The sequence below is a fragment of the Delphinus delphis genome, chromosome 19 (genome assembly GCF_949987515.2).
Source record: "Delphinus delphis chromosome 19, mDelDel1.2, whole genome shotgun sequence".
In the NCBI taxonomy this organism is placed as follows: domain Eukaryota; kingdom Metazoa; phylum Chordata; class Mammalia; order Artiodactyla; family Delphinidae; genus Delphinus; species Delphinus delphis.
Window position 1 is genome coordinate 12299996 of NC_082701.1, and position 18631 is coordinate 12318626.

Sequence of the window (18631 nt, forward strand, 5' to 3'; positions counted from 1 at the left end):
GGCGACGCCAGGCCTTGCCCCCGGGCTGCTCATTGGTTCTCAGCGCTTACCGTCTCAGTGGGCGCGGTCCAATCTGCGCCCAGCGTCTGGGGCGAGCGGAAAGGCCCGCCTCCCCGCGGCTCGCGAGCAGGCCAGCGACGTGCGCGTGCGCGCACTCGAGACGGCAGGCGGAAGCGGAAGTCGGGGGCGCGCCGGCTCGCAGCGGGGAGAGCTGCGGCGTCAGGTCGGGTTCCTGGGTCGCCATGGGGCGCGGCAGCGGCACCTTCGAGCGTCTCCTAGGTAACGCGGCCCCCGCCCCCGGAGCGAAAGCCCCTGGGCCCCAGCGCTCCGGGGCGACCGCCGTGCCACCCGGGCCCTGGGCGGGCGCGCAGGCGACGCAGGGCCGGCGGTCCGGGGCGCGGCCCCGGCGCCGGCCGAGTAAAGGAGGGTCCGCGTAGGAGACGGGCCAGGAGCCTTGGGGAAACGACCACCAGCGTCTGGCCGAACAGGCCTCACGTCCTGAGTCACGAAAACGGGTGACTCAGTGAAATAGTAAAATCTCAGTAGACTCTCCATACCGAAACCTAGGTTGCATGGGATTTGGGAGTTCTGACACATACATGGGCCCCAGAGGGTGGAGCCAGCAATGTCCTCTGTAGGTCCTGCCAAGCTCTTTGGAGCGCTGCTTCCCCAGGGACCCAGACCTGCGCCCTGTGTCCCCACTGGGCTCCCGGAAGCGCCCAGGGCTAGGAAGGCGTTTCCTCTGTTTTCTGGGGTGGATAGCTGATCCTTCTGAGCCTCCTGGAGGTCACAGATTTTAGGAAGGAAAATCGATTTTTATGGGCGAGCCCCCACCACTCCATGAAACCGTGTGTGCTCTGTGTTTGGGATCGGTGCTCTGGGTACTGGAATGGTTAACCCGAGCCTGCCCTCCTTGTTCCTTGAATATGGTTTCAGAGGGACCTCAGATGAGGCGCCTTTCTTGCTCATTGAACATACAGGCCGAGGAGCTCAGCTTATGAGGTTGTTCAGGCCTTCAGTGGTTAGTCCAGAAGTTACTCCCAGATCCATGTTGACCATTTGTACAACTCCAGGGAAGATGGTACTGGCTGGGCTGGAGAGCAGCCCCTGAGCAGCACATCTGTCTGTCTGAGGCCACAGCGACATAGACTAGAGGTGGTAGCTGGAGAATCCTTGGCGGGTCGATCCTGTCTGCGCCTCACAAAACACGTGAAACAGAGCACTGGGGTCTCTGCTGCATGCCTCTCCAGCCATGCCTCAGCTGAGACCTAATCAAATAGGTTAAGCTTCTGAAAAACCAGGGACTCTGAGGGATGAGGCAGCAGAGTTCTCTTTGTTGAGAAACAGCTGAGTATAGTGTTGAATTCTGGCTTTGCCCCAGCAAGCTTTGTGACTTCAGGCAGTGACCTCACCTCTCTGTTTCAGTTTCTCTGTCTTCAGAGAAGGTGGAAATACCACCTAACTCTTAAGGTTGTGTGAGAATTGAGTGAGTTCACGTAAAAATGTTTGGAACAGCACTTGGCACGTAAAAAGCTCACAACAGCGTTCTCCATTGTTATTTTCCAACCTGTTTGTCTGTCTTTCAGGAAGGACAGTGCTTTCATGGTTATTGTCAGGTGTCAGGAGCATTTTCAGTAGTTTTCTGTTTGGTCCAAATGTCTAAAATGGGAAGGGGGCAGTCCCTCCTGCCTGTTGCTGAGGTGGGGGGCCACCTGGGGAATTACAGAGCAGGATGAGCCCCTGTAATGGTGAGTTTCTGTCTTAGACAAAGCGACCAGCCAACTTCTTCTGGAGACCGACTGGGAGTCCATCCTCCAGATCTGTGACCTGATCCGCCAGGGGGACACGCAGTAAGTGCTCCCTCAAAAGCAATGGGGTGGCCACCCCGTGGACTAGGGTTGCTTGGTGTCCGCTCATCTTCCAAGATCCTGCCCGGATGGAAGCCAACCGTGTGAGGCCCTGGTGGAGGACTGTGTGGTCTGTGTGCTGGGGTTTTTGAGATCTTGGGACGATTAAAGGACTTTCTCTGTACAGCTTGGGAGGGCACAGTTACCTGGACATTTGCCTGGGGGGTGTCTCAGGGACCAGATGGTGGGTGGGCTTTTCTCAGTCTTAGAGGCTGTTTTCTTTCTCTTTTTCTCTTTCTGCTTTTATCAATGCCTTTTTCTGTCAGAGCAAAATATGCAGTGAGCTCCATCAAGAAGAAAGTCAATGACAAGAATCCCCACGTGGCCTTGTATGCCCTAGAGGTAATCAGACCCTGTACGCCAGGTGGCACTGGTGGGGATAGCAGGGATGGGCACACCGCCAGAAGTGGAGGCACTGGGGCCGTGGGGCAGGACTGGGAGCAATGCCTCAGCTGTTCCACCTGAGGCTGACATGTGTGGGCCCTGAGGTTGACTCCAGTGTCTGTCCCTGGTGATAAAACACAGAGTTAGAAGAAGCAGGTGTACCCCTGGCTGCTTCCTGCCTCAGAGGCTGTAACGCGGGCTTTCTTGTCCGGCTGGGTGGCCTGAGGGCCCTGTTGAGGCCTGCCTTCTTGTGGGGAGGTGGGCCCGTCCAGGACGGGGAGTTCCTGCCCTGACCAGAGACTTAAGTCTACCCTACCTTGGGGCCTGCAGGTCATGGAGTCCGTGGTGAAGAACTGTGGCCAGACGGTTCATGATGAGGTGGCGAACAAGCAGACCATGGAGGAGCTGAAGGAGCTGCTGAAGGTGGGCACTCTGTGGGGAGCAGGGAGGCCCAGACTGGGGTGCGCCACCACACGGGCTTCTTGGGGCTTTGCTGGTGGGAACAGTGCCAGGTGCTGGAGGGCTGGAAGGCGAGCGTTCGTGGTCCCTGCCTTGTGAGGTCAGGCCTTCCCAGAAGTCAGCGGGGCTGCATCTGGGGGTGTGGAGGAGACCCCACTCCTCCTGCAAAGTTGGGAAGGCTTCCTGGGGGGCAGGAGCTGAGTCTTGAAGGGCAGGGGATGCTCACTGAGCAGTGGAGAAGGTGGGGAGGGAGCTGTGTGCCATGGGCAGAGGTTGTAAGTGGAGGCCTGGGGTCCCCAAAGGCTCGGGTAGAATCTGAGCAGGGAGGCACATGAGTGCTTGTGGAGGGAGAGTTAGGGAACAGCAACAGCAGAGCAGGGACGCCAGGGCAGTGGGTTTTACACGCCCCCCGGCCCCCCGTGGGTGAGGGGCATCCCACGGAGCTGAGGGTGTGGGTGCCCTAGGTGGCAACCAGGGAGTGAAGCCCCAGCACCAACTCCGCCGCCACTGTGGCCTGGGCCCTTTGGGGGCCTGTGGGCCTCACAGCCAGGAGCCCGACTGGGGCTGAGCTGACGGCGGGGCTTCTCCAAAGCCCTGACTGGTGACTTGGCCAGCCCCTGCTCTGGCCTGGGTGACAGCAGAGGAGTTAGAACCCGCCCTCCTTGTCCTGGCACAATCGTGTCCTGTTCACACTGTACATGGTCTGAGTCCTCACAGGGGCAGGGCTACCGGAAAGGGGTCCGCTGACCAGACCCCGATTACAGGGGAGAGTGGGAGCCCTGGCGCGTGAGCTGTGCTTGGTGTCTTGAAGCAGCTTCCTTGACCCGCCATCCTGAGCATCGTGTGTGGATAGGCTCCTGAGAGAGCTCTAGAAATGTGCTTGTCTGTGCTTCAGCTTGGTGGTGGTGGTGGCTCTGTATGTGGGGAACTTTCTGGAGCCACTCCCCCGCCTGCCCGCGCTGCCTATGACTGGAAGGAGGGGACCAGCCGACCGTGCATCTGCTTCCTCAGCCCAGGCCTGATTGGCTCTGCCTGTCAGAGGCTGGCCTTAGCTGGCAACAGAGTGGGTTACAGGCTGAGGAGCTCGCTAGGCAGTCAGTGTCCTGTAGGGCACGGTGATGGGGTGGGGAGAGGCAGGTAGTTACGGGGCAGTAGGGGTTTGAGAGCCTCCACCTGAGGGATGCGCAGCTTCACCTAGGCGGTTAAAGATAAGTCCAGGTCCCGAGTGGGCAGACAGGTGCAATGGATTTGTCCTTGGGGACAGGGCTTCCTAAAGTAGGCCTGGGTCTGGGGAGTGGGTCACTACATGGCCCTGGTGCCCCACTTGGGGGACCCGCCCCACCTCTGCCAGCCCCAGTTGCTCGGAGTGTTGGGGTCTTGCCAGCTGCTTTTTCGTGCCGAGATGTCTCTTTGGCACCTGCCTCTCCCAAGGTTCTTATCTTCTTTCCTCCCTTCTCCACAGAGGCAGGTGGAAGTAAACGTCCGAAACAAGATCCTGTACCTGATTCAGGCCTGGGCGCATGCATTCCGGAACGAGCCCAAATACAAGGTCGTTCAGGACACGTACCAGATCATGAAGGTGGAAGGTGAGTCAGGGTAGTGGGGAGCAGCAGGGTCCAGCGCCAGGCCTGGGACATGCCACCAGGAGGTGAGGGGCTGCCCTGCACAAGGCGGGCCCAAGGGTGGCTGTGCCCGCCCCGTGCGCAGTGGGGGAAGCACTGTGCTCTGGGCACAGCGGAAACTCCTAGAGAGTTGTAAGTGGGGGTGTGGCAGCTGAGGTGTGCTTCTTAAGGCCCACCGCGCGTTCCTCCCGGCTGTTGCGGTGCCAGCGGAGAGGTGGTGGGCTTTGGCAAGGAGGGCGGTGGATTCAGGCCTTGTTTGGAGGATTTGTTGGTGCTCTCACCAGGCATGGAATGAGAGGACTGGGCTGGGGCCTCTCCCACCTGTGCTGCGGCGGGGGAGGGCAGGTCCTCTGGCCCTGAAGATGAGGCATGGAGTGGGAGCGGGGGCAGCGCCTGCTGGCCGCGGGGTGGGCAGGACCGTGCAGACACTGTGTGATGAGGTCGGTGAGCTGGCCTCAAGCTCCCAATCCCTGGACCTTATACACGAGAGAGAACGCGCAAAGCTTTACGGGGGGGAATTCCCTGCCGATTCAGTGGTTAAGATTCCAGGCTTTCACTGCTGGGGGCCTGGGTGGACCCCTGGTTGGGGAACTAAGATCCCCATAAGCCACACGGCATGGCCAAAAACAAAAACAAAGCTTTCATGGGATTCCCAAGGGGTCCATGTCTCAAAAAACAGCTTAGGAACTCCAACTTTTAAGAGCTCTGGGAAGCATGCCTGGCTGGGGTGCGGGACCAGGAGCCAGATGGACTGGGGAATGTCTATGAGGCCTTGATGAGGTGGGAGCAATGCCTGGCTCTGTGTGTGGTCCCCAGGACAGAGCGGCCTGTGGGGAGCCACCCCAGCTGGGGGGCGGGCCGGCTGAGCTGTGCCCCAAGGCTCCCTTGCCCAGTGTGGGGTCACCGTGCCTGCTGCCCCGGGGCTCTGGGCTCTTCTGTCTGTTTGGGGAGGCAGATGCCAAGAGCTAGGATGCAGCTCTGGAGGCCTCAGGGCAGATGGGTTCGGGCAGGTGAGGCTATGGGCCTCGCCCACTAGGCAGCACTTGGCGGTAACAGCGGCCTCCTTTCTCCAGGACACGTCTTCCCGGAGTTCAAGGAGAGCGATGCCATGTTTGCGGCGGAGAGAGTGAGTTCACGGGGTGCTGGAGGTCTAGGAGTTAGGCTGCTGTGAGAAGGCAGAAGGGAAGCCCTGGGATCTGGGCTTGTTGGCAGCAGGTGAGCTGCTGATCTGTCTCAAGAACGAGAAAGCTTGACTTTTTTCAGTAGAATATGCAGCTGTGTCTGCAGGTTGAGACAGGAACCCAGTTCAAGGTGCCCTAGGGCTGTGCTTCCCACAGCCGTGAAGACAAATACTTATATATCCCCAAAGCTGTGGGAAGGAAGTCTTGCTGTAAGGTCTTTAGAAAGAAAGGAAGACTGTTTTGGAGGGGGATCCTTCCTCGAGTCATGCCTGCAGTGAGTTGGCTCCAGTCCCTTGCGCACACCTGTGGGAAGCGGGGATCGGCAGGGAGGGCAGGGACTATGTGACCCGACTCTGCCTGTCCCCAGGCCCCCGACTGGGTGGATGCTGAGGAGTGCCACCGGTGCCGAGTGCAGTTCGGGGTCATGACCCGCAAGGTGAGTGCACCCGCCTTGGGGAGGGACCTGGCTCCACGCCTGGCCGGGGCAGACCCCAGGCCACCTGCTGTCATCACAAGGCCACCGCACCCACGCACGGGCCTTTCTGTCTTGGCTGGGACCTGGCAGTGTAGGGAGTGTGGTCACCTAGGGTTGGTGTCTGATGGTCAGTGCTGTCAGGGGAAGTTCGGGCAAGGCTGCACCCCTCTGGGAACGGGAGTATACCCCACGCCCGGGGCTGGGGGTTTGGGTCTGCGTTGCCTCGGCCAATAGCCCCTTGGCCAAGTCTCCTCAGCTGACTTGGCCTGTGCAGCTTGGACCCTCCCTCTTCCCACCGAAGCCCAGGCTGGCCATGGCAAAGGCTGGGGCCTGGGGCATCTGAGCAGACTCACCGGACTCACCGTCCAGCAAAACTCGTTTATCGGGACAACTCATGCATGTTTTTTGTGAATTTTTCTTCGTAATTTGACTTCTTTTCCTCAAAGTGGAGGCTACAGTTGAGAGCTTGCAAGTGCACCCTGTTCCCCCAGGGCCTTTGTGGCCTCCTGGGCTTGCCTTCTGCCCACCCTGGCCTGGGAGACCTGGTCTGGCGCGTCCTGCAGTGGGCGGTGCTGGGCGGGGGGTGGGCGTGAGGGGTGGCCGGCCAGGCTGCCCTGACCTGTCCCGTGTCGCAGCACCACTGCCGGGCATGCGGCCAGATCTTCTGCGGCAAATGCTCCTCCAAGTATTCCACCATCCCCAAGTTTGGCATCGAGAAGGAGGTGCGTGTGTGCGAGCCCTGCTACGAGCAGCTCAACAAGTAAGTCCCCTTGGACACTGAGCGGAGCCAGCTTCTACCTTGGTAATCGGGGGCGGGCGAAGGAGGCGGGGGGAGCGGCAGACTTGGACAGAGCCCAGCAGGGCCCCCGGCTCTGAGACCTGCTAGCTAATTGCTCAGGTTTCTTTTTGTAACGTCTTAGTTTGGGAGTGACACTTAGAGAAGAGATGCAGGAACAGTCTGGAGACCACACACACACCCTGCTCCTCCCACAGCCTGGGTCCCTCGGCCCCATTGACTCCATCACACCTGCCCTCCCCGCATCTGCCTGCGTGTCCAGACACATACACGTTGTGTCCTGAACCAGTTGAGAGTGAGCTGCAGGCACCCTGTCCTCCTCGCCTCGACCTCCTGCGTGCGCTTCCTTGGATGAACTTTCCCCATGTGACTGCTGCCGGCTGTCGAGTTGGGGCATTTAGCATCAGCGTGGATCTGACACCTACTGCCCAGTCCCTGTCCAGGGTTCCCGTGTCCCAGTAACATCCTGCGGCGGTTTTGTCCTGTCAGGACCCAGCCACCACATCAGTTTCCTAACCCAGCATGTTTTATTTGCTTCATTTTTTGTGACGAGGACGTCGCTGAGGGGCCTAGGCTGTTGTGGCACATCCCTAGGTTTGGGTCCAAGGTTTCCTCGTGGTTAGAGACAGGTTCTGGCCTGGGAGCCTGTGCTGTCCATCTGTCCCAGCATCAGTGATGGAATCTGATCCCTTGGTGAAGTGGTGTCTGCAGGCTGCTCCACCGGGAGGTCCTTTTCTGTGGAAAGCCGGAGCCAGGCGGGTGTTTGAGCCCCATTTGCAGGAGGGGGAGCTGTAGCTGAGGCCAGTGACTTACCCAGGGCTCCACAGCCCAGAGGTGACAGCTGGTTTGAGGGTCCAGCTTTTCTCTGGAATGTGGTCTGTGGAACCCCCGTCTTCCTTCTGTGGGGACGTCAGAGGGAAGCCCCAGGCTGTGTCCTGAGAACTTGTGGGGGGCCAGGGGTACAGTGCCCGATAACGTACAGCGTCCTGTCTCCTCCAGGAAAGCGGAGGGAAAGGCTGCCTCGACGACGGAGCTGCCCCCGGAGTACCTGACCAGCCCCCTGTCGCAGCAGTCCCAGGTACTGCCCGGGCCTGCGGGGGCGCCTCAGCCCTGGGCCCGGCTCACCCTGCCCTGCCATCCTCAGCTGCCCCCGAAGAGGGATGAGACGGCCCTGCAAGAGGAAGAGGAGCTGCAGCTGGCCCTGGCCCTGTCGCAGTCCGAGGCCGAAGAGAAGGAGAGGATGGTGAGCCGGGGGTGGCCTCACTGAGTCTGGGGCTGCCAGGGGAGTCCGGGGGCACCCTCGCGACACCCTTCTCCTGGTTCTCCTGCAGAGACAGAAGTCGGCCTATGCCGCGTACCCCAAGGCGGAGCCCACACCTGTGGCCTCGTCAGCACCCCCTGCCAGCAGCCTGTACTCTTCGCCCGTGGTGAGCGCGCCCTCCGGCTCAGCCCCACTGGCTTGGACCCCCTTCCCATGGTGGGGTGGGGAGGCGGGGGGGGGGTGCCCCAACCTAGAGGCACATGTCTCATGGGCAGGGGCAGGGTGCGGCCTGGCGCCCACGGGTCTCAGCTCCCTGGTCGGGACCCTTGTGGGATAGAGGGCACTGTAAAGGCTGGCGGTCTCACTGTCGAGACCCTGGTCTCTTTCACACCCCCAAGAGCAGGAGGAGGTGAGAACCCCTGGGGTCAAAGGGGCTTTGCGTTTTTCTGGCCTTCAGTGGGGCCGTCACAGGTCTGCTTTTTGGGGATGGACCCAGCCTCTCTTTGGCCTCAGTTCTCTTTGTAAAAAGGGGGTGGGTGGCAGGTGGGAGAAAAGGTTTAGAAAGTCACTTGCAAACTCTGCAGGGCTCTGTGGGTGGGGCTGAGAGCAGCCCTGCCACCTGCCCACCTGTACCTGTGGTTCGTGGGAGGGCTGGTGGGGCACCACGCTGCGCCCTTTCTACAGTTTTGGAGCCCCTTGGGGTTCAGACAGGCTTTGGCCAGCCTCTAGGGTCCACTGTCATGGCTGCGTCATCCAGGCCTCCTGAGCGATGGCCAGGGTTGCTGCTGCTCCGGCCTATGACGCCTCACACCCCCCACATCTCCCCAGAACTCGTCGGCGCCTCTGGCTGAAGACATCGACCCCGAGGTGAGGACACCCTGTGTGTGGTGCTTTCCCCTTGCTGCCTCCTGGCCCTTGGGAGTGACCCCCTCTTGCCTGTGCAGCTTGCCCGGTACCTCAACCGGAACTACTGGGAGAAGAAGCAGGAGGAGGCTCGGAAGAGCCCCACGCCATCTGCACCGGTGCCTCTAGCAGAGCCCGCCGCCCAGCCTGGGGAGGCACACACAGTCCCTGCCAGTGTGGAGGTAAGGGGGCTGCTCTCAGGCTCCTGGCCATGGTCCCTTGGGAGGGGGCTGCCAGGACAGGCCAGGGGCGGAGTCCCAGTCACTCTCTGGTGTCTTCCAGACTTCCCTCCCGGAGACAGACCCTCAACCTGTAAATCCGGCCGGAGGCCCCTTTAGTGAGGTAAGCCATGGCTCCCTCCTCAGGCTGGGGGCATACTTGGCCTCCCGGAGCGCAGTGTGCTAGGCCCTGCCCAGGCATCTATCAGGAGGGCCGAGCTGTGTCCTCAGTGACCTCCTGGAGGCAGGCCATTGCAGCTCATGGCTCTCCGTTGAACCTCGCTGGGCTGGCTGTGGGCCAGAGCTCGGCTACTCGCGGCCTACCCTGAATGGATTGGAATATTCTGGGGCTCTGTACTTTGGTGCCCAGGGGAATATGAGGCTAGAGCCAGGACAGCCTTGTCTCGGCCACACTGCGTCTCTGGGTAAAACCCAAGCCTCCCTGGGCCTTAGTTTCCTCACGTGTGAACCGGGTGCTGAGCGTGCCCCTTGCAGACCCACCGGGAGGACCAAGTCAGATGTGCAGCAGGTTCGGAGCTCAGCGGCCAGATGGTGGGTCCCTGCCCCTGCTCGGGGACCTGGGGGCGAAGGAGGCACTCAGCCAGACCCCCTGTGCCCCGGCAGCAATACCAGAATGGGGAGTCGGAGGAGAGCCACGCACAGTTCCTGAAAGCCCTGCAGAATGCCGTCACCACCTTTGTCAACCGCATGAAGAGCAACCACGTGCGGGGCCGCAGCATCACCAACGACTCAGCCGTGCTGTCGCTTTTCCAGTCCATCAACGGCATGCACCCCCAGCTGCTCGAGCTGCTCAACCAGCTGGATGAGCGCAGGCGTAGGTGCCGCACACACCCTCCCGGGCGTCCCTCCGGGGCTACGGGGGCTCCCGTCAGGGGCCGGCCACATCCCCTCGGGGCAGTGGGTGCCCTCCACCAGGCGTCATCAGGCCTGGGGTCGTGTGGGCAGGGCTGCCCTGAGGGACCTTGGGTTCTACAAGAAATAGTCCCAGTGGCAGGAAACGTCCCACTGAGCGCCAGACAGTCAGCTGGAGGAAGTGTGTGCGTGCGTGCGTGCTTGCCCACCCACCCTGGAGCCCTTATGCCAGCTGTGCCCTGTTGACAAGCGCTCAGCTGGGGAGCCATTGCCAAGGCCCCCGCTCTGCCCTCTCCCCACAGTGTACTACGAGGGGCTGCAGGACAAGCTGGCGCAGATCCGTGACGCCCGGGGGGCACTCAGTGCCCTGCGGGAGGAGCACCGGGAGAAGCTGCGCCGCGCAGCCGAGGAGGCCGAGCGCCAGCGCCAGATCCAGCTGGCCCAGAAGCTGGAGATCATGCGGCAGAAGAAGCAGGTGCGGCAGCGGCGGCCCAGCCCTGGGGGTGTGGGGGGCAAAGCCAGCACTGACGGCTGCCTCATGGCCCACAGGAGTACCTGGAGGTGCAGCGGCAGCTGGCCATCCAGCGCCTGCAGGAGCAGGAGAAGGAGCGGCAGATGCGCCTGGAGCAGCAGAAGCAGACCATCCAGATGCGGGCCCAGATGCCAGCCTTCTCCCTGCCCTATGCCCAGGCACGTGCCTGCCACACGTCCCACTCCCTCCAGGCACCCTGGTAACTGAGAACTGCCCTGAAAGCCGTCTCTCTATCCCCAGCTCCAGGCCATGCCTGCAGCGGGGGGCGTGCTGTACCAGCCCTCTGGCCCAGCAAGCTTTGCGGGGACCTTCAGCCCAGCGGGCTCAGTGGAGGGCTCTCCCATGCACACCATGTACATGAGCCAGCCGGCCCCAGCCACCAGCGGCCCCTACCCCAGCATGCCTGGGGCCGCAGCAGGTAACGGGGTGGGGGTGGGGCGGACGGGCGGAGGGCCGACAGCCCAGATGAGCCCCGGACCACTACCCCTTTCTTCTTTTATTATTTCAGTGTGATTTCAGAGTTACAAAACAGTTGGCAGAATGGTACAAAGAATTTTTCAGATTCCCAGACATTTCCTTGTCAGCACTTGCCCTCTCCACACACACTTTTTCTTCTGACCCGATTTAGGGTGCATGGCAGGTGTGACGCCTTTCACTCCTAGAGGCCTCGGTGCATTTGCTAAACCAGGATGCTCCCCACGGCCTGGGTACAGATGCCGGAACAAGGGCTCTGAGGCCGTGTTGTGACTGTGTCCATAGCCGGCTCAGCTCCCACAGAGTCCCAGTACCCCGTTCGTGACAACAGGAAACCCGTCACATGTTTAGCTGTCCTGCTTCTCTCACCTCCTTTAATCTAGAATGTTTCTTGGTCTGCCCTGGCATTCTGTGACACTGACTTCCCAAAGAGCACTGGCCCGTCATCTTGCAGACAACCCCTGTTTGGGTGTCACTGGTCTTCGGAGAGTGTGACATTCTGGGGGTCCTTAGCTATCTTTGTTGATTTCACTTACTTTCGTTTCGTGAGAATGTGAAACACAAACTTGGTTCCAAAAGTCATAAAGAGAAGGAAAGGTCAGAAGAGGGCCCCCACCGTCCTCGCCACTTCGGGGTGGTGAGCTCTTTCCTCTTTTCCTCCAGATCCCAGCATGGTAAGCGCTTACATGTACACAGCAGGGGCCGCTGGCACGCAGGCAGCCCCTCAGGGCCCCACCGGGCCCACCACCAGCCCAGCCTACTCATCCTACCAGCCCACTCCCACGCAGGGCTATCAGGTAGGTGGGAAGGCCGCCCCCTCCCCTACAAGGCCACTGGGGCAACTGGGCTCAGCCTTCTTCCATTGCCTCCTCCCCTCCATAGAACGTGGCTTCCCAGGCCCCGCAGAGCCTCCCGGCCATCTCCCAGCCTCCACAGTCCAGCACCATGGGCTACATGGGGAGCCAGTCAGTGTCCATGGGCTACCAGCCTTACGGCATGCAGGTGAGAGGTTGTGGGGGCATCGGGTGGCGGCAGTGCTGGGCAGGCTTCACTCTCTGCTCATCGCCCCACGTCCCCTCCACTGCCCTCTCCTCGCTGGTTGGTGTTTATCTGGTTACAGAGCTCCTTTCTCAGTGTGGGGTTGTTTTATCCTCCACAGAATCTCATGCCCACCCTCCCCGGCCAAGACGCACCTCTGCCGCCCCCGCAGCAGCCCTACATCTCGGGGCAGCAGCCCGTGTACCCGCAGGTGAGCCTCTCCCGGGGCCAACACCATGGGTCATGACGGGGGACAGGTTTTGCTGTGGACCCCCCTCAGCAGCGGGGCTGCCCTGGGAAGTGCAGCCAGTGTGGGGCAGGACGGCTGCTCTGCGGGCAGGACCAGGACAGACACTTAGCAACACCTACAGGTGCCAAACCACGCATTTACTAAAAAGCCCAAGGTCACATCATCTCCGGTCCACAGACATGAATCGGGAACACCTGGGGTCTGGGCTCTGCTGGGGACAGGAAGAGTGCAGGGAGTCGGGAGGGTGGGCTCGAGGGGCCTGAGTACCAGGGCAAGGCTGGGATGTGGCATGTTCTGGAGAGGAGCCGGTATAGGGTGGGGTGGCTGGGGCCTGGAGAGGGAGGACAGACCGATGGGCCATGTGTCCCCCCCCCAACAGATGGCGCCCTCTAGCGGCCCTCCCCAGCAGCAGCCCCCAGTGGCCCAGCAGCCGCCGCCACAGGGGCCGCCGCCACAGGGCAGCGAAGCCCAGCTCATCTCGTTTGACTGACCACGGCTGGGAGCTCCCCATCCAGAGTAACACTACGGTTCTCCAAAACCACCGCCTCCGTCTCTAACTAGCGTCGTCCTTCTGCCTCGTTCTCTCCCCTCTGCGTGTAGTGTCCCTGCTCTGCACGGGCAGGGTGACCCTTCACCCTGGCCCTTTTCCATCTTTGTCCTCACCTGCTGGCTTCTCGTCCCCCCCCAGGCCCCATCCTTGTCCCTGTCTTCTTGAGTTGGTGTCTGGCTCCTCTCCCCAGGGCTGGGCCTCGGCGGGGAGGGTGGTAGGGAAGGACTTTCTCTGAGAGGAAGCCCCCAGCCCAGCACGTCGGGTCCCGAGAGGGCCAGGTGGAGTGGGGTCTCTGCCCCACACAGCTCATGCCCTCCCGTTCCCACCCAGGACACCTTAGGGCCTGTGGCCTGTGACTAGCGTGAGTGCTCCCCAGAGTCCTCCCCTGCAGGCTGTCAGCAGGGGTGCTCTGGCCCTCACAGGAAGGGTGGGGCCTGTCTCCAGCTTCTCTGCTTCTGAGCCGTCATCTCATCCAGTGCCCTGAGTAGACAGAATGGAACAGTGATAATAAAATGTCTTTCAACAAGTATTCGGGTGTCTGCACAGAGAGGTGCTGAGCAGCTGGTCCAGCTGTGGACAGGGGTGTATAAGGTGCCTCCCCACAGGCCAGCTGCCCCTCGCCCCAGGCCCAGCTCCACAGGAGTCTCAACTGGTAGATGCTGCTCTGCCTTGAGATCTGCTGTTTTCCTCCCTGAGAGAGAGCACTGAGGAGCTGTCCTCTCTCCACCCAGCCCTGTGCTGCCCTGACTCCAGTCTGAGTCTGGGATGCCAGTTGAGAGTCGTAGCCTAGAAGAAAACATTTAAGACAACGCAGACTCGCAGCCTCTTGCATTCAGGATTCGGAACATTTCACAGACTTTGGACAGACCTCTTGGGTGACCCCCATTTTAGCTTGTCTGCGAAGGAATGGACTAGTTTAATAGGCACAGAGCTCACGTCAAAGGAATGGCCAGAATCACAGAGGTGCTGGGCCGAGAGCAGCGCTGTCTCCTGGCTCTGATCTAAAGTCAGGGCTGTTCTGCCTGGGCTCTTAGGAAATCATCTGTGGCGTCTGGGACAGCAGCGAGGGGGCATGCTCTCTGTTGCATCTAAAGAGGAAAGGCCCCAGGACCTGAAGGGCTTGGGATACCCCATGTGCCAGATGTTTAGGAGCTGGACTAAGGCAGGGATGCAGAGGCTTCTGGCAGGTGGAGACAGAGCCCAGGCTTACAAATGCTCTTCTCCCAGGACCCCGTCTGACCCCTTCCGGGCTCAATCACAACCCTTAGCAGACGCTGTAAGCCGAGTCCCGAGCTCCCTGCGGGTCTGGTCCAGGCGGAGGGCGGCGGCCTGGCTTCCAGGGTGGCCAGGACGGAAGGACAAAAGGTGCGCCCGTGCTGGCCGGAAAGGCAGCCGTTTAGGTACAGGAGGAAACCGAGGAGAAGGCGGTCCAGAGGGTAGGGGCGCTCCTGCCGCCAGGTGACCACAGGCCACGGACAGCCGGACCCCCGGGGCGAAGCTACCCAGGAAGGGAACTGGGGACCCTCGAGCCCGCCCTGCGGTAGCGCAAACTTCACGAGCCCGGGCTCGGGTGCAGGCATTACTGTGCCGTCCAATAGGGCCAAGTCCCGGCCGGTCGTCCCTAGTGGGACTGCCCGGGGGTCCAGCCCGACTCGGACGGAACCCACGCCGTGGCTCAGCCTTCTCTGGGCTTCATTCACCCCCCGGGGCGGAGAGCCCGGGCCAGCCGCTGTCCGGCCACCACCACAGAGTTGTCTGCGCCTGTCCCGTCCATCGTCTTCGGGGTAACCTGGGAGCGAGAGGAGGCAAGTCGAGGTGAGAGCGTCCTCCTCCAGCTCGTTTCCTCGGCGGCCCTGGCGGCTAGAGCGTCCTCCCTAGCTCCTATACCCGATGGCCCTGGCGGCTAGAGCGTCCTCCCCCAGCTCCTATGCCCGATGGCCCGCGCGGCTAGAGCGTCATCCCCAACCCCTATGTTCGGCGGTCCTGGCGGCTAGAGCGTCCTCCCCCGACACCCAGCTCGCATGCTCGGCGGTCCTGGCGGCTAGAGCGCCCTCCCCACAGCGTATGCTCGACGGTCTTGGCGGCTAGAGCGTCCTCCCCCAGCGCGTATGCTCGGCTGTCCGGGCAGCTAGAGCGTCCCTCCTACTGGGAGCCGCGTGTGACCTTCTCGCTTGCGGAGCGATGCTGCCGGCGGCCGCAAGCCTTCTATGGGGGCCGTGTCTTAGGCTTCGAGCCGCCGCCCTCCGCCTCGCCAGGTACCGCAGGCCGCCGAGGGCCGGGCAGCCGGGCACTGAGGGTGCAGGTCGGGGCGGCGTCCGCGGGCGGGGGGCCACCCCGGACTCGGTGGGTCCCTACGGGGGTGGTGGGCGCGGGGCCCCCTCCTGACGATCCCCTAACCGCGGGGGCCGCCGATAGTTCCGGCGTGGCCCAGGATGACCTTGGACCGGTCCCTGATTATTTCCGAGCTTCAGTTTCCCCGGCATCACAGTGACATGGTAGGACTTCCATGAGTGGATCTGGCGTTCTGCCGCCAGGGGCCCTAGGTTCTGAAAGGCTTTGTGCCGCAAAATGCATTCAAGTAATTGCCTTACCTTTGTGGGTTGGTATAGTTCATCCAAGCCGGAAACAACGTCGTGGGTAGCGTGTCTGCATTACAGTTACGTGGGTTTCTAAGGCCCTTTGAAGAACATAAAGTAGTTGGGAAATCCCTTTCTTATCCACGTGGACCCTGGAGTCTGAGAACCTGAGTCAGGACCAAGGAGCTAGATCTTCTGAGCTCATGGCACCTACCTACCTGGTCCGTGTCACCTGCTTGTGCCAGGCTGATGACTCTGTTTGAATGGGGGTTAGGCAACAGGTACCTCGTGTCTGCTCCGTGCGCCTGATGAGATGCAGCAGCCATCGAGGGGGGGAGGCCCTTGCTGGTGCCCCCCTGGATAACACCCCCAAGGAGTACCCCCCCAAGATCCAGCAGCTGGTCCAGGACATTGCCAGCCTCACGCTGCTGGAGATCTCAGACCTCAACGAGCTCCTGAAGGTATCATGGCCCAGGCCGGGTAGGGAGGTCTGGGGCCCTTTCCTGGGGTATTTGGGAATTTGGTAAATTGTCCAAAGGGTACTCCATGAATGCAAGGATCTTGCCAGGCATGTCCCTGAGCGTGTCTTGGTGTGATGGCCAGCTCCTGAAACTACCTTTCTCTGTTCCTGCAGAAAACGTTGAAGATCCAGGATGTGGGGTTCATGCCGATGGGTGGCGTGGTGCCTGGTGCTGCCCCTGCCGCAGCAGCCCCCGAGGTGAGATCAGGCTGGGGTCCCGTGCACAAAGAGGTGTTTCTCTGGTGTCCAGCTGCCGTCTTGCCTCACCTAACGTAGCCAGGTTTCTCTCTTCGTCCCTCATCTGGCTTCTGCATCAACCAAACACACGCTGCGAGTCTGCGTGCGCTTTCTGGCTATGGGTGCCCCTGCAGCCTCCCTGGGACCTCCTCCCTGCCAAGGATGTGCAGGTCCCTGCCCATATGAAGACCACGTTCCTAGTAGAAGGGGAACAGCCAAAGGAGAGAAAACGAGAAAAAAAGAAATTTTATCAAACAGAACGGGGAAAAGAAAAAGGAAGAAACTTAAGAAACGGGGAGGGTTACAGTTTCAAGGAAGGCTGCAATGAGGAGGTGACTCTGAGGGAAAACTTGAGGAGTTGAGGATGACAGCGAGGCAGAGGGATGGCAGGCACGTGGGCCATAGAGCATGTCAGTCTGGAGCAGAGAGTGGGGGAGGTGAGGGGCAGCCCCATCCTCTGGATGGCTGGGGCAACTTTGGGTCTCTTTGTGGAAACCAGACTTGAGTCCACAAACTAATTTTGGGTATGGTTTGGTTTGGGTTATTTGTAATTTTTGTTACAAGTCTCGAACTTGTAACAAAAGGAGGAATGATAATACAATTACCCATATATCCATCTCCCAGCCTCAATAATCGTAAAGGTTTTGCCATATTTGCTTCTCCCATCTCTTGAAGATTGAGGCAGATTTCAGATCTGTTTTGCCTCGTGTGCTGCAGCATCCATTCTGACCAACATCCTTGCCGTGAGCTTTTTTGCACAACAAGTACAATTAGCAGGGTTTTCTATCCCAGCCCTTTCAAGTTTTGCTAATAGTTCCAGACTTTCTTTAAAACAGTCAGTTTACTCAAATCCAAACAAGGTCTGTGTGTTGCATTTGGTTGTTGGGTTTCTCAAGCCTCTTAAATCTGGGTCGCTGCCCTCAGCCCCGTCCCCCCAGCCATCACCTACTAAGGAAACCAAGTCAGGGGTCCTGTGGAACGTCCCACGTCCCAGATGTGTCTGATGGTTCCACCAGCGTCATCCACTTCTCCCTCTACTGTGAACTGGAAGGTGGCTTTACAGTCTGAACATTTGGGGCAAGGAGAGAGAGACTGTGTAACTTGTCTAAACTGGAGCACTTTAAAGAATAAAGGGGTGCTGTTAATAATTAGGCAGCAGACCCAAACCAGGACTGCCCCAGGCTGTTGGGTCATGTGGTCCTTGCTCTAGGGGCGCTGCAGTCCTCACTCGTGACAGTAGGAGCTCTGTCATGCCCGGTCGTCCCATCGTTGGTCATTTGGTGGAGCTGAAGCTGATTGTATATTTGTCATCAGTATGTAACCTTGGGCTTGGCTGACCACTGCACCAACACTGCTTTTCTGTAGCGTTATTTTATGTGCAGAGCACTTTTGGTGTCGCTCTTCCTTGTCTCGTAAGTTACAATTTTTAAAGGACAAGGAAACTAGAGTGCTGGGTGGTGGGGACAGAAGGCAGTTTTCGAGCAGCCTCTGGAGAGATGGAGCGGAGTGGGTGAGGGAGGAAGAGCGCCCAGTTGGGCAGCCTGGGTCTACCTGGCCTGCTGTGGCCTCCCACTGGGATCGTAGGCTTTGCTGGGCAGCCGGCCTGGGCCTTGCCTTTGGGGTTACAGGACATGGTGGCCCAGGAGTGAATCTGCTTGCTTCACCCCATCCTTTCTCATCTCGCCACCCACTTCCTCCCTCCCTCCATACCCCAGGCAGCAGAAGAAGACATCCCCAAACCAAAAGAACAGACGCATTTCACCGTCCGCCTGACAGAGGCAAAACCTGTGGACAAGGTGAAGCTGATCAAGGAAATCAAGAACTTCGTCCAGGGCATCAACCTCGTCCAGGTGAGGCTCCGTGCACCGCACAGCCCTCTCCCACCGTCACTGACAGCTCTCAGGCCTGCCCAGGCCCAGGCCAGGTTCTGACTTTGCTCTCTGGCAGGCAAAGAAGCTGGTGGAATCCCTGCCTCAGGAAATCAAAGCCAATGTGGCCAAGGCCGAGGCCGAGAAGATCAAGGCGGCCCTAGAGGCGGTGGGCGGCACCGTGGTTCTGGAGTAGCCGCCCAGAGGACTGTGGACAGGGGTCCCGGGCCCCGAGGGGGGCTCTACCTGCTCCTCGCGAAGCACCCAGGCTCAGCGGACAGAGTGGCCTCGGAGCAGAACTGGGCACCCGCACTACATGGCCAACTCCGTTCTGGGACAGATGTGGATGGACCTGCTGAGATGGAGAGGGAGGGGCAGCCACTGCCCGTTCAGCCCCAGGGAGGACTCTAGAAACTACCAAGAGTGTACATGCCCCGCTGTGGCTGCTGGGAAAAATGCATTGTCCAGGCCCTGTGTGTGGAGTTGTTTGTCAGGTGGGCACTATAT

At 60.3% G+C, this 18631-nt stretch overlaps 2 protein-coding genes across 2 annotated transcripts; both read left to right on the top strand.

Annotated features, from left to right (window-relative positions):
* Positions 1-167: 167 nt before the first annotated feature.
* HGS (hepatocyte growth factor-regulated tyrosine kinase substrate) lies at positions 168-13446 on the top strand. Its single transcript, XM_059998603.1, has 22 exons — positions 168-279; positions 1766-1850; positions 2174-2249; positions 2622-2714; positions 4213-4336; positions 5446-5498; positions 5921-5989; positions 6664-6788; positions 7824-7902; positions 7969-8067; positions 8156-8251; positions 8914-8952; positions 9030-9170; positions 9271-9330; positions 9831-10041; positions 10382-10554; positions 10629-10769; positions 10852-11029; positions 11749-11882; positions 11968-12087; positions 12245-12334; positions 12753-13446. The coding sequence occupies exons 1-22, from the start codon at positions 243-245 to the stop codon at positions 12861-12863; spliced, it is 2334 nt and encodes a 777-aa protein (XP_059854586.1). The 5' UTR covers positions 168-242; the 3' UTR covers positions 12864-13446.
* Positions 13447-14989: 1543 nt separating this feature from the next.
* MRPL12 (mitochondrial ribosomal protein L12) lies at positions 14990-18466 on the top strand. The gene is made up of 5 exons (XM_059997112.1): positions 14990-15178; positions 15774-15960; positions 16134-16217; positions 17972-18106; positions 18204-18466. Exons 1-5 carry the CDS (start codon positions 15105-15107, stop codon positions 18318-18320), a joined length of 597 nt encoding a protein of 198 aa, XP_059853095.1. The 5' UTR covers positions 14990-15104; the 3' UTR covers positions 18321-18466.
* Positions 18467-18631: the final 165 nt, after the last annotated feature.

Coding starts and splice junctions, on each gene's coding strand:
- HGS (XM_059998603.1), top strand. CDS start 243: ATGGGGCGCGGCAGCGGCACCTTCGAGCGTCTCCTAG. Junction 2,250..2,621: donor TGGCCTTGTATGCCCTAGAG/GTAATCAGACCC, acceptor TGGGGCCTGCAG/GTCATGGAGTCCGTGGTGAA. Junction 2,715..4,212: donor AGCTGAAGGAGCTGCTGAAG/GTGGGCACTCTG, acceptor CCTTCTCCACAG/AGGCAGGTGGAAGTAAACGT.
- MRPL12 (XM_059997112.1), top strand. CDS start 15,105: ATGCTGCCGGCGGCCGCAAGCCTTCTATGGGGGCCGTGTCTTAGGCTT. Junction 15,179..15,773: donor GCCGCCCTCCGCCTCGCCAG/GTACCGCAGGCC, acceptor AATGGGGGTTAG/GCAACAGGTACCTCGTGTCT. Junction 18,107..18,203: donor AGGGCATCAACCTCGTCCAG/GTGAGGCTCCGT, acceptor GCTCTCTGGCAG/GCAAAGAAGCTGGTGGAATC.